Source organism: Pygocentrus nattereri, chromosome 9 (genome assembly GCF_015220715.1).
Source record: "Pygocentrus nattereri isolate fPygNat1 chromosome 9, fPygNat1.pri, whole genome shotgun sequence".
NCBI classification, from domain to species: Eukaryota; Metazoa; Chordata; class Actinopteri; order Characiformes; family Serrasalmidae; genus Pygocentrus; species Pygocentrus nattereri.
This window is the reverse complement of record NC_051219.1, coordinates 36280414-36294256: the sequence shown is the minus strand read 5'-3', so window position 1 is coordinate 36294256 and position 13843 is coordinate 36280414. Positions and strand designations below refer to the sequence as shown.

Below are 13843 nucleotides of genomic sequence, written 5' to 3'. Positions count from 1 at the left end.
CAATCACATCGCTCAGAACTGGGCACGTGGGCTCCTTCCTGGCTGTTTTCTCCGCCTATCAGGAGGCAGCAGCGCAGCCATCAGTTCTCTGTGCTCGCTGCAGCGGCGGAGAGTGAGGACGCAGCTTCGCTTCCACACAGCTACTTGAAGGTGAGAGCCGCGCTCGGCACTTGTCCGCAGACACTTTTGTCGAGGAAACATCGTTGGTTATCGCTTTAGAGCTCCTAAGAGCAGCTTTCCGTCATTTTTCCCTTTAAGTCATTTTTGGCAAGATGATGGACGTTCTTAGCGCGCTGTGAGAGTGACTCATGATGCTCTTATCCGCTTCCTGTGAGGGTATCCGCCGCTCGGTTTGACTTTTAGCCTCCAGGATGATATTTTAAGTTCCTCTCCTCACTCGGAGCTGTCCATTTATGGCCCTTCTGTCAGTGAAGGGTGAGAACTGGACGTTTTTTTGGCGCGTTTGGTGAAACGTTCCGGAATCGTTGTGTTTAAGTTATTAGAACGTTTCATAAATTCAGAACGTTCTGGAACGTACCGTGGCAAACGTAAGCTTCCCGAATCTGAATGTTAACGGTCGCTAACGGATGTTTCTGTTGAATTACTTACGTTCGGTTGCACGTGAGCGTTTTCTACTAATCCGTTCGATTCATTTCCGCAGTTTCCGTGTTTAACGCGTTTAAACGACCGAAAGTTGTCCTGAAGAGGATCTTCAGACGTGTGTCGTTCAGGTCCAGCAGTGGGCCTGCAGTAGGAGGGCGCCTGTAAGATACAAATCTAACGGCCTAATTTTTACGTAGTTACTGATTTTGTAATCTTGCCTTTTTTGGGCTGCGTCACTCAGCACGCCGCCTGTTCACCATCCTGCCATCGGGCAGGAGATTCCGCAGCATACAGGCTAGAACAACCCGGTTAATGAACAGTTTCTACCCCCAAGCTGTCAGGCTTCTGAACAAGCTGTGAAGCTGTGGGACCTTCCCCAGTTACCATTTCACTCAGTCACTCTGTCATTATCATTAATATTATATCATCTCTGCTATGGACACTAACACTATGTTGCTTTAAAGAACAGTAACAGTCACTTTAAATATATATATATATATTGTCTTTATATTTTGAGTATATTTTCTCTGTTTTGTGAATATTTAATATTTCAATTTATTTTACTTTTACTTATTTACTTTCTGTAGAGTGGTTGCCTGAGCCTCATCACAAGCATTTCAATGCATAAATGTCCTGACATGTGCGAGTGACAATCTTGAAACTTGAACTGTCACAGTTAGTTTACAGCCTCAGTGGAAGAGCGTAGGCTGAGATCAGACCCAAGTGCATTTGAAGGTGTTTACTCCTGGGTGGGATGGTGTAGTTTAAAGTATAATTGTTTATACTTTCATAATGATCAGTTAACGTTCTGCACATTCCTCTACCATTAAATCCGAACTGCCCAGTTAAAGCAGTGCACTCTGTACGGGCTCAGGAGCATTTGGAGCATTTGCTGCTGTCCGTCTCTGGCTTAGCCCAGCCTGCTGTGTAGTGGCCGGTGGCAAATTTCCACTGACATTTAAGGCCACAGGATTTTAAGTTGGTCCAGCTGTAATTCATGTGTATGTGATGGATTTGTTAGCATCATACTTGACTTGTCAATGTCAATTTTTGGTCCCTTTAACATTTATGAAATTGGTCTAAAAATCCCATTATGTAGTGACTTTTTTTTTTTTTTTTTTTTTATAATCCTGATCATTTGTTTCTTAAATGGTACCTTCCTGTCCCTGTTTTTGAGCTGTAGGCCTGATTTCCAGTTCTGGTATTGTATGTCATGTGGTGTGGTACAAATGGCTCCAACAGTGGAAAATGAACAATACTATTAGTGCCTTCACATGTGGTTAGTTTTTGGAAAATGCACCTGTTGTATAGTGATTTTATTTGTTCAGGGAGGGGAAAAGGTACTAATACATATTGCTGACTCATGCACATCTGTGGTTGTGACTGTGTATGAGTTCTGCGCCAATATGCTGTAAGTTGATATCATAAGGCCTTCATGACTTGAGAGTAGAGTTTTAAATCCTATGCCTGTCTTAACTTGGCTGGAGCGGAGACCTGTTAATGGCTGCCTAGTGAGAAGGAGAAAACGTGTGCTGATGTAACTCAGGAAAAAGACCACCTTCATTGAGTCAGTCCCTCCATAGCTGAGTGGTTTCTTTACTAGAGTGAATCACACATGTAGGCTGAACTGAGTCATGTTGCTTTTTCCCTTTTCGCATACCCTGCTACTCTTTTCTGTAAGGTAGTGTAAAAAAATTTTTTTTAATTTTTTTTTTTTTCCCCAGATCCTGCAACATGTCCATCCTGAAGATCCACGCTCGTGAGATTTTCGACTCACGTGGAAACCCCACAGTTGAGGTTGATCTCTACACTAAGAAAGGTAACATACAGTTGAAATGTAGACTTAAGGAGTGTCTATTTTTCCGTGTACTGAAGCAATAAACTAATTTCCTCTTGTGCCATAATGTGGTTTCCTCTACTGTTACCACACGTTCTTATTCTCACCATGGGTTTAATACTGCTTAAAGCAGATCTACAAAAACTTGGAGGTGTCCAAGTAAGAATTCTTTTATGTTCATTTTGTTATACTGTGAAGTAAATACTTCAAAGCAAAGCCTAACACGGAGTATTAATGGAAGAGCAGTTTAGCCTGTTTCGAGCACTGTGTTTAAGTCTAGCTCTCAGTTTAAATAAAACTTTGACTTCAAAATGCATTAACAGGTCCTCTCGGTCTCTCCTTAAATCCACATAATTTTGCTGGTGCTTCATACGTCTAACAGTCTCAAGGATGTAGACGTCTCCTAAATCAGCATGAAACAGTCCATCACAGCAGTCGTCAATGCAAAGGCTGAGATGGGCACATTACTTTAATGTGTTGGGAATGGGCACTACACATGCTCAATACAGTGGCTGTTTCAAGAGACTAAGCAGCCAAACTGCTCTGCCTCATCAGTGTGGTGTCCAGTAGCCTGAAAGAGGCAGATCAGGGGGTAGACGGTTTAAAAATAGCCCTTGTAATGGTATACAGCTTGGATTGCGTTGCTGCTCACTGGAAAATGGTATATACTGACTACACATCTTATTTACGTTACATCTTACTGTACCCTACAGTTTTGCTGTAGTGGTTTATAGCAAGTTTGTAAATTGACTTTATTCAGTCACTTGACATGTTCATTTTAAAGTATCATTGTCCATTATGAGGGAATAATGCTGGAAGTTAGAAGCCATAAGAGACAAACCTGTCTCTGAAACGGGAGTTATCTCAAGCTTGTTCAGCTTTTTCATGCATGGCTGTCTAGAACAATACAGCAGTTGAGCTGATACCAAATGATCAGACTGTTAATGAAGTTCAGTGAATAGCTAATAATGGAGGCATGGGGCTCCATTTACGACGCACTGGAAACTGGGGGAGCCTCTTTCCCTGCAGTTTGACTGGTGGCTCAGCCTTCTTCTGTTTTTGAGCCATGAGCTATTTTTGCTGAGGTGGGGTGGTGTGGTAGGCATCTTCATTCTCAACCAGATTTTTCATGTTAACTGGATCAGTTAGCAAACACAATCACCTCATTTAGATTTAGTGCAATAACTGCATATTCCTGTTGTGCTGCATTTAAGAGTGATGCCCTATTTAACACAATAGTCTGTAGTGTTTAAAGCAGTAGAATAGTTTTATATATATTTTTGTTTTGTTTTTCCCCTGTACAGGATTTGTTTGACTTGGTAAAGCAAAGTATTTGTAATGATCCATAATGTAAATGCATTATGAGAATCTGGAGAATAAGAAGCGACTTCACCCTCGTAAAACAGTTGAATGTTGAGACTTTTTTTTTTTTTTTTTTTTTTTTTTTTTTTTTTACAAGAAACGTCTAGTTTTGAGTTTTCTGGTGGAGATGGAGGAAAGTGGCCATAGATAAAGGTTAAAGCAGAGCGAAGTAAATCTGCGTTCTCGTTTATAATTTTTAGCCTATACTAGCACATCAACACACACTGAGACATACTGGACAATAAATGTGGCTCCCAAGGTGGTTTGACTTTGTTGAAAAGTCAAAAGACAAAATGGCTGCTCTTAACATTTGGGTTGTGACTCCTGACTTAACCTGGCTTTTAATGCCGAGCCGGTTGGATTTTTTTGCTCATCCATGTGTTTTTTGTTATGTGCTGCCACAGACTGTCCGGGCGTTGCACATACCCACTTCCAAGTTCTGCCTTTTACGTTCTGTCAACATTAAGGTATAAATTAAATATTTAGAAAATCGATTTGACATTTTATTTGTTTCAGAATCGTTCACGTCTGTATTGCGATGCATCTAAAGAATCAAGTTTTTCCTGCACCCCTACTCTTGACATTGCAAGCCTTGCACATAGCAATCATGCTGCCTTCCTGGTTTTATGCACTTGGTTCAATTAATACAAATTCACTGTGCTGTGACTCAGAATTAGTACTGACGAAAGACTGACTCATTATAGACATGATGAATGTTAATAAGCAAAGACAAGACTTTTTGCACAGTACATCAGTGAATATTATGGTGGCATAAATAACTTTTCTGGTTTGATTATATTTGTGGTCTTTTTGCAGACTTAAGTTATATAGTTATATACACTTTAAAAACTGGTACACAAGGTGGTCTTTCCAAAAACATTTAATTCCTTTTGCTGATATCTAGAAGCAGTCATCCCAGCACTGGATTAAGGCACACCTGTGTGTTTAGATTGACTATGTATTATGAATAGTCAAACAATGGCTTTGTGGCACAGATAAATTTTTAAAACTAAGACTCATGGCCCAAATCACTAACGTTTCTTTGGTTAAGCTCTAAATCCATTTTGATCTGCAGACTCTGACACTGGCTTTGCTGCGATTTTCACTTAGCTGAGCACACTGAATAACATTTTTGCACATGCAGATTTGACACACGTGGTTGAGCCGGAATGTGTTGGCAAGTCAGGCATCCTCAGATCTGTTCACATTACAGTAGGCTGCACTGGAGGAAAACCCCTCCGCCTTGTTCAGGACAAGAGCTGACCTTGTAAAGGAGTATTCTTGTGGATTAGTGACTTCTGTGGGGATTTGTTCCCTGACAATGAGATGATTTAGACATTTTTATGAACAAAAAAAACACGAACATGGAATCAGCACCCTTTCCTAAAAATGTATACGTCGCTAGAGCTGTTATGTAACCTCTTCTCTGCAGTCTAGGAGTGGGGGTGGGGTTTGTGTGTCCTTCATGTGGAAGACATTTTTGTGACCTCACCGAGTACGTCATTCCAGTGAGGGAAGGGAATTGTGGGAAAATCAGTCGTTGACTACTGGCTGGTGTGTGGGCTGGGTCTGTCTGTAGGGCTATAGCTAATATTTTTAGTGTAAAATCTTATTCATATATTTATTTTATTCATTGCCAAGGTCTCTTCAGAGCTGCAGTGCCCAGCGGTGCTTCCACTGGTATCTATGAGGCCCTCGAGCTCCGTGACAATGACAAGACCCGTTATTTGGGCAAAGGTAATCAGTTGTTTTAATGCAAAATACCAATTACAGACACAAATGATCTATTAGACTTAAGTTTGAGTTTTAAATGTTATATAGTCAACACGTTTTATAAGGGGGGGGGGTAAATGACATTTTAACTTGTTATAGTGTAAGTAGTGTAATATATTATTACTGTTATTATAATGCAATTCTATGCCATGTGATACTTGCATTAACATTTGTGTATGTAATAAATGAGTGAATGAATAGAACATTAAATCAGGACCCTATAGACTGTGTTGATGTTATAGTTTGTTGTATTGAACAAGCCATTTGCTGTATCTAGTGATAATCATATGGATTATTTAGAAACTGTTAGTGTAGCTCTGCCTGCCTCTTATATTCAGCCAGCCTTTATTTAATTACTTCTTTAGGTATTATCAGGTCTCCCTAGACATAGCACTGTTCTTCCTCTTTCTCTGTCTCCTTTCCTTCTCAGTCTCTTCTGACTCCACATCTTTTCTTCTCCTCTGTCAGGGGTGAAAAGAGCTGTAAAATATGTAAATGAGTTCTTGGCCCCAGCTTTGTGTAATCAGGTAAATGAGTGTGTGCTGTAACTGAAGCGAGGGTCATCGCACCCTTGTGATAATACCAGAGCATGAAGTGTTGAGTTTGTGCTCACGACTAACCACAGTAGGCATTTACAGATGATCACAGACGTCCTGAGAAATTTTCATCCCTAAAGATCCGTCACTGGAAGGGCCTGTTCTGTGATTGTCTTGTGCCGGCTCTGCATGTTGCCCTCTACTTGGGTCAGTGATGGTCTGCTTGTTCCCTGCAGGTGTCTCAAAAGCTGTTGAGCATATCAATAAAACAATTGCACCTGCTCTGGTTAGCCAGGTAGGAATATTTATTTTTTGACTAACATAAGTGTGTGCTTTTTGTAGATGACTCCAGGTGTTTGGTAATGTTTAAGGTAATAATAGAACAGTGGCTTATCCTTGATTGTAATTTATATAGCCACTCTGTTTACATGTTCTTACTTGAGTGTCTTGCTCTGTGTTATGAAAACTGTTTACTGAATGTGTGGAAGGACAGAAAATTGTTGTTTCTAAAGACAGACTTAGTTTTGATCAAAACACTGCAAGTATGATTTTTTTTTTTTTTTTTTTTTTTTTCTTCCTTTTAATGCCTCTGTTCTCCTCCTAATCTGTGTTGTGCACACTTTTAACAACCTTTTTGCACAAGCCTTGAGGTGACTGCTGTGTGTTTAACCCTGACTTTTGCTCTAAGGTTTGCTGATGTGGATTATTTTTATGACTTGTCTCTTATCAAACAGAGCGTGTCTGTCCTGGAGCAGGAGAAGATTGACAAACTGATGCTTGATATGGATGGCACAGACAACAAATGTAAGTGGCTCCTGCATATATATCAGTATGTTTTGGGTTTTTTTTGCTATTATAAAATATTTTTTGCAGTTGTTTCCTCCAGTGACACAGATATGATGCGCAAATAGTGCTGTTCACTCAAATAATAGAAACATATTTATGACACATACATTATATTTACAATAACACACATTTAATACCAAAAACCTATATCTCTCCACACACACACACACACACACACACACACACACACACACACACACAAGCTGTTTATCTACTACAGTGATGGCTCACAGGGCAACACCTTATTTAATTTAAGAAATCTCCAAGGTACGTAGCGACTTGGGTCACAGACTCTATACTTTTAGTGACTAGAATGTGAAAAGTTGTGACCAGGGGAACCACACAGTTTATTGCATGTTTTGATTTGTTGCTTTTCTAATTCTTTAGCAAAGTTCGGTGCCAATGCCATCCTGGGTGTGTCCCTGGCTGTGTGCAAGGCTGGAGCTGCAGAGAAAGGCGTCCCGCTCTACCGCCACATCGCTGACCTCGCTGGAAACCCAGAGGTCATCCTCCCAGTCCCTGTAAGCTTTTGCTGTGATATTCCTGTCCTTGTACTCTTGCCAGAGAAATATTTCCACCCCTCTCTTAGGGTTGGTCTGTTCTTTTGCCATTGTTTTCAAACACTAGTTTTGGCACACCATTAATAGAGCCGTTTATGCTCCCAAGGCTTTCAACGTTATCAACGGTGGTTCTCATGCTGGCAACAAGCTGGCCATGCAGGAGTTTATGATCCTGCCTATTGGGGCCAGCAGCTTCAAAGAGGCCATGCGCATTGGTGCTGAGGTCTACCACAACCTGAAGAACGTTATCAAGGAGAAGTATGGAAAGGACGCCACCAATGTGGGAGATGAGGGTGGCTTTGCTCCCAACATTCTGGAAAACAAAGAGGGTAATGTTTCACGTGGTTGATTTGCTGCTGCTGTGGAATGTTCAGTGTTGCTGCTGGTCACTGTGTGCCACGTTTCTGATTGTGAATAAGCAGTAACTCGCATTATCCCAGACACTATAGAAAAATGCAATTTAAGGTTATATTTAAGTTTTCATGTCAATTGCTGCTAGGTAATTTATTTAATCAAGTTTTACAATAATGTATGAAATTTTAGAACATGTATGAGAATTGTTGGTGCCAAATAATTAGAATGATTATTGTAACATTTTGTGTGTGTGTGTATTTGATATCATGTACCTTTTTTAAAAATGTGAGCTTTCTTTGTGAGGCTCTCTCAGCACAGTGTAAGTTTACCCTTAGTCCCTAAACTTAGTGCTTTTAGTACTGTAGTTGGGAATTCCTTCCCTGAAGCAGCAGATGGCTTCTAAATTCAGGCCTGGCCCCAGTAGTGCAGCTGAAGTGGCTGTAGGCCAGCCAGTCACCTGCACTGAAACCTGCTCTTGGTGTAGATGTGCTGAGAGTGCTGAGTGTCTCTCAGCTGTTGGACCTCACTGTCAGCTAAAGAGTATTCTGTGCTGCTGTTAACACTCCAGCCTGAATACCATAATTTGTCAGATTATTATATGATCATATCATGGCAATAACATTTGATGGCTCATGTATCTCATTTGTGTTTAGACAGGCTGTTCTTTAAAAGAATATTGCAATGTAATTTAGTAGTCTGGTTTCTTAATGTCCTTCAGCACACTTAAATGCAGTGGACAGATGCCACAGTCATGAACAAGTGATTCTTTTTAAATGTGTCCTAAATGTCTGTCGCTATATAATTCCTTATTTCAATTCCAGCTCTTGAGCTGCTGAAGACGGCCATCAGTAAGGCTGGCTACACTGACAAGATTGTTATTGGCATGGATGTGGCTGCATCAGAGTTCTACAAGGGCGGCAAGTATGACCTGGACTTTAAGTCACCTGATGACCCCAGCCGTTACATCTCTCCTGACCAGCTGGCTGACCTCTACAAGAGCTTTGTGAAGGATTATCCAGGTTGGTTTCACTTGGCTATAGACCTAATAGCACTGGGTGGTGTGTGGTTTGTGTTTTTTTTTTTTTTTTTTTTTTTTTTTTTTTTTTTTTTTTTTTTCCCCCCCCAGTTTACATAGTTGCTATGGGACATGGTTCCAAATATTTAGACTTTCAAAGAAATTAGTCCAAGAATGTTCAGAATGCATATTAACCAGCTACTCTATGAAATATGAGACCTTGTGGAGAGTTTGAGCAGACCCAGATTTAATTGGTTAACTTAAAGGAGCATACTAATATACTTCAGCTTATCACTGTATGGCTTTGAGCACACACTGCCTCCCTCCTTGTAGCCTGGGTGCTTACATATGCTCTGTACAGTTTATATTTAATGTAAGATGGCTCCTAATACATACTGGATATAGACACAAATACCACATTGTTTTTAAAGGATTTATCATGTCATATGTCCTTAAATATAGCTTACTTTCATTGTACTATGTCATATATTCATATGAACATTTGTTTTTGCTTTTAGACCCCACTTGTGCATTCCAGTGGTGCTCTAACTTAATAACTAATGATTTTTCCTGCTTAGTTGTCTCCATCGAGGATCCCTTTGACCAGGATGACTGGGAGGCCTGGTCCAAGTTCACCGGCAGCACAAGCATCCAGGTGGTGGGTGATGACCTGACTGTGACCAACCCCAAGCGCATTGCTAAGGCCGTGTCAGACAAGGCCTGCAACTGCCTGTTGCTCAAGGTCAACCAGATCGGCTCTGTCATGGAGTCCCTGCAGGCGTGAGTGTCCACAAATGTTTTGTGTTTGCAGCCCCTTATACATGGTTTTAAGGTTATGTAGCTCATGTTTGTTCACCCAGTCCTTGGGGCCCTTGTGACAGTTCCACATTTTCCCTTTATCCCAGATTCCAGATCACTGGGTTACGGCAAAAATGTGGGATGGTCTGATAGAACCCAGGACCTGGACTGAGAAATGCTTCCTCTCTCATCTTCCTTTCTCATTTTTCATTGTGTAGTTGCAAGCTTGCACAGTCCAATGGCTGGGGTGTGATGGTCAGCCATCGCTCTGGAGAGACTGAGGACACCTTCATTGCTGACCTGGTGGTTGGCCTCTGCACTGGCCAGGTAAGAGAGCAACTTCTCAGCTCCAACTGTTTTAGTTCAAATGAATGACACATCTGCAATTAGCCTTATTCTGTGTATGTGTTCCCTAATTAGATCAAGACTGGCGCCCCCTGCCGATCAGAACGTCTGGCCAAGTACAATCAGCTGCTAAGGTGGGGTAACTCTCAGCTACTGGTTTAAAAAAAAAAAAAAAAGCAAGCATATATAAATGTAATGATATGCTGTATATTTGGTATATGGGTTCTTTGTAGCACTATAGCAAGTGTATATACTCATAGTCCTGCTACTCTTATCATGTCTTTTATAAACTATTTGATTTAAGGTATTAAGTAAATTGTCTTAATATATTCAGTTCAATTGAAAATGCATAATTTCAGCAGTATGTGAAGTTTAGATACATTGAAAATGTCAATCAAGGGTAAAACTTGCACTGAAGACATGGTGAGACAGGAACTGTTCAAAGCCTGCCATGCTCTGACCATCCAAAAGAGAAAATCCAACAAGCCTGTTTGAGCAACAGTTGCAAATTTGTGCATTCCATGCCTAGACGTCTTCAAGCTGTCATGCCAAAGAAATGAGATGCAACAATATCTGATCTATTAGTCTAAATAAAATACAAAATACTAAGCAACGGAAAGAAACTCTTACTAACGTTTGAGTACTCTTTACTTGCCTTATTTCATTTTACATATTAATTTTCATGCTCTACCATTTTAGTTTTAGCTAGAAAACCTGATTTATTACTGTTTATTCTAATTTCTGATTAATGTGAAGTAATAAATAAATGGCTTGCTAAGTAATGAAAAAACAATATCATTGTACTCAGAATGTGACTACCTTTTGAGCACTGATAGCAAGAGAGTTTGTGCCAGAGTTAATTACTCGTTTTGATTGTAGTTGAGGACATAGTGCTTATTATTACATTCTTTGAATTGGCTCTGCAGGATTGAGGAGGAGCTTGGAGACAAGGCCCGCTTTGCCGGCAAGAACTTCAGGAGGCCTATCTGAGGAGCAGGTCTTTCTTGGGCCTTTGTGTCTGTAACATGCTCACACTCCCACACATAGAGCCACGCAGTGTTACCCTCTCCAGAATGGAGGGAGGTTGGAAAGGCATTGAAACTCAAGGTCCAAGTCTGTAGGCTATGGCACACTGCTTCTGTGCCAATACATACTCCCATCTTCTATGCTTTGGCACCCCAAATAGCACTGATCCTTTAATTATGTCTGTGTGTTTCTGTAAGAGATCTTTGTTTTGCTTCTTGTGAGTTGTAGTGAAACTGGTCCTCTGAGTGTTTTAGTAAACAACCATGTTGGTCAGTATGCTGTGGTGTGTAGCCCAGAGTATGTGCATTGTGTTGCCTTCGAAAAGCTGTAGTGTTGCTGTAAAGCGTGGCATACCAACAAATAAACTATACTCCAACTGGAAGTGTTATAGTAGTCTTTTTTTTTTTTTTTTTTTTTTTTTTTTTTTTCCCTTCCTTTACATAACCTTGTGTGGTTTTATATAAATCCATTCATCTGCACTGGCTATCCAGTTTACAGTAATGAAGATGGTACACAAGTCAAACAATGTACAGTCTTTGTGTTGAAAGGTGTGTGTTTTGGCAGTAACATGAGTGGAGGGGAAGATGAAACCTCTTGGGTCCAAGTTTGGTAAGAAGATATGCCCTACTGCCTGAGGCCTGTGGGGCATGAAGAATAGGCAAAGGTTTCCCAGGCAGTTTACTCAGATGCCAGCTGAACATGTATCATGGTCGGGCCTGTACGTGGAATAATCAAGGGAGGCTGTTCCATATAGACCTATACTGTATCTCTCCCGTGTTCAAAGCATCAGGAGGTTAAGAAAACCATGTATTGCTGTTACAGTCCAAGTGCTGTTTATCTGCTTTGTTCTCACTAATGTTGTGCTCTTCAATATATTGACATTTTTTTCAAACTGATTTGCTTTCATTGCTGGGTTCCCACCCCCTCCCTTGATTGAGAAGTGGGCTATTCCTATTGATTGCAGCCTTGCAGGCTTCCTCTGTTCAAGGGCACATGTGCCACCTAGTGGCTAGTTTGCGTCCTCTTTGCTTGGTGGCATTTAACCAAAACTAAACATTTACTCCTGAGATGAGCTTGGATCAGTCTCAAATGGTTATTTAGAAGCAACAATGTCAGAAAGCAGTTTATTCCTATGTGGCTTAGCTCTTGAGCTGTGTTAGACTAAAATACAAAAAAATCTGCATACAATATGCAGGTTTAATGATGTTCTGTAGGGTTATACTGCCCTCTGCTGCCACTTTACAATATTGTACAATCCTGAAGCATTATGCTGCTTGTTCTATTACAGTGTGTGAACACTGCTGATCAGTGGTGGACAGTAATAATTAAATGTAATTTATTACTGTACTTTTTTTTTCATGTATCTGTACTTTAAGTATTTCCATTTTGGGTGACTACTTTCACTCCTACATTTTCAAGTCAAATCTTACTTTTACTACACTACGTTATTCAAAATCTGTCGTTCCTTTTGTTTTTTGCGTGTATAAAAACATAACATGTCAAAACGAAAAGTGTAAAGCATGAGCACCAATCGGGACACAGCGGTCACTTTACTCTGAGAGAGTTTTGACCTATTGGTCATACCAACCCAGTGCAGGCACACAGTTCAACGTCAGTGCAGCAGCATAAAAATACATAAGTTCACCTAAATGATGGAACTAACCTAACTTTGTGTAAATAGACCACAATATAGAAATATGTACGCACATGCAGTTGTGACTGGCATGTTTCTTTCTGAATTTATACAAACACTTTCATTTTATAGTAAATTAGTTTCGGTTAGTTTGTTACAGATTAATACAGTAAAGGAAAACTTATTTGTGAACCTGAGTTTAAAGCAAGTTTTTATTCAGCTTGTAACTAAGTTACAAAGTAATCTTAAACTGAAACTTTGCTTGTGTGTAAAAGTGATTTCAGAGCCACTCGGTTCTCCCTGATGAAAACTGTTTGCCTTCAGTGTTTTGTGTCTCACTATCACATCATTTTAATAGAGATCAGTATCAGACTAATGACATTTTATTAAAAGACTGGTTTACCAAGAGAAACACTGGAGGATTTTCACCTAAAATGAGTTCATGAAGCGAGTCTTGTTACAAAACTGATAACAGGACATTAGAGACATAATTAATCTTTTAGTACTTTTACTTTTGATACTTAAGTACATTTGAAGGCAATTACCTCTGTGCTTTTACTCAAGTTGAGGTCTAGAGTAAGGGCTTCTACTTTTACTGGAGTAATATTTTACCTTGGGTAGCTCTACTTTAACTCAAGTGCATGATTTGTGTACTTCGTCCACCTCTGCTGCTGATGTACTTATTTCATCTAAACACATTTAGTACTACTCTGACACTCAGGATCAGATGATTGCCCTGCAGCAATGACTAGTTGATTTGTATGCAGATTAGAAATTGTCTATAAAAGAGCATAAACAGTAAACCAGTTAATTGGACCAGTCACTCACCAAGCACTTTATTAGGAGCATTTTATAGTTTCTACATTCCTTGTCCATTGTTTCAGCTCCACTATATAGGTGCACTTTGTAGTCCTACAGTTACAGACTGTAATCCATCTGTTTGTGTACTTTCTTAGTCCCCTTTTACTCTGTTCTTCAATGGTTAGGACCCCCACAGGACCCCCACAGCACAGGTATTATTTGGCTGGTGGACCATTCTCAGTACTGCAGTGACACTGATGTGGTGATGCCATGTTAGTGTGTTGTGTTTGTGGAGTTTTCAAACACTGTTCACTCACTGTCCACTCTATTAGACATGCCTACCTTGTTGGTCCA

The 13843-nt window shown here is 40.2% G+C and overlaps 1 protein-coding gene across 2 annotated transcripts; it reads left to right on the top strand.

The window, feature by feature from the left end:
• On the top strand, positions 1-11437 carry eno1a (enolase 1a, (alpha)). 2 transcript variants are annotated; one of them, XM_017709393.2, is made up of 12 exons: positions 1-150; positions 2328-2422; positions 5444-5539; positions 6044-6102; positions 6846-6915; positions 7345-7478; positions 7624-7846; positions 8693-8890; positions 9465-9666; positions 9903-10011; positions 10105-10163; positions 10956-11437. In XM_017709393.2, the coding sequence occupies exons 2-12, from the start codon at positions 2338-2340 to the stop codon at positions 11017-11019; spliced, it is 1299 nt and encodes a 432-aa protein (XP_017564882.1). In that variant the 5' UTR covers positions 1-150; positions 2328-2337; the 3' UTR covers positions 11020-11437. The 2 variants fall into 2 exon arrangements, with proteins under 2 accessions (XP_017564882.1, XP_017564873.1); XM_017709384.2 differs by lacking the exon at positions 6044-6102 and adding an exon at positions 6348-6406 and having other exon boundaries at positions 2-150.
• The last annotated feature ends 2406 nt before the right edge of the window (positions 11438-13843 follow it).

What these genes read in the sequence shown, in the direction of transcription:
- eno1a (XM_017709393.2), top strand. Translation starts at nt 2,338, where the DNA reads ATGTCCATCCTGAAGATCCACGCTCGTGAGATTTTCGACTCACGTGGA. An exon ending in AGGTCATCCTCCCAGTCCCT is followed by an intron (nt 7,479 to 7,623) that starts GTAAGCTTTTGC and finishes TATGCTCCCAAG; the next exon opens with GCTTTCAACGTTATCAACGG. An exon ending in TTGGCCTCTGCACTGGCCAG is followed by an intron (nt 10,012 to 10,104) that starts GTAAGAGAGCAA and finishes TTCCCTAATTAG; the next exon opens with ATCAAGACTGGCGCCCCCTG.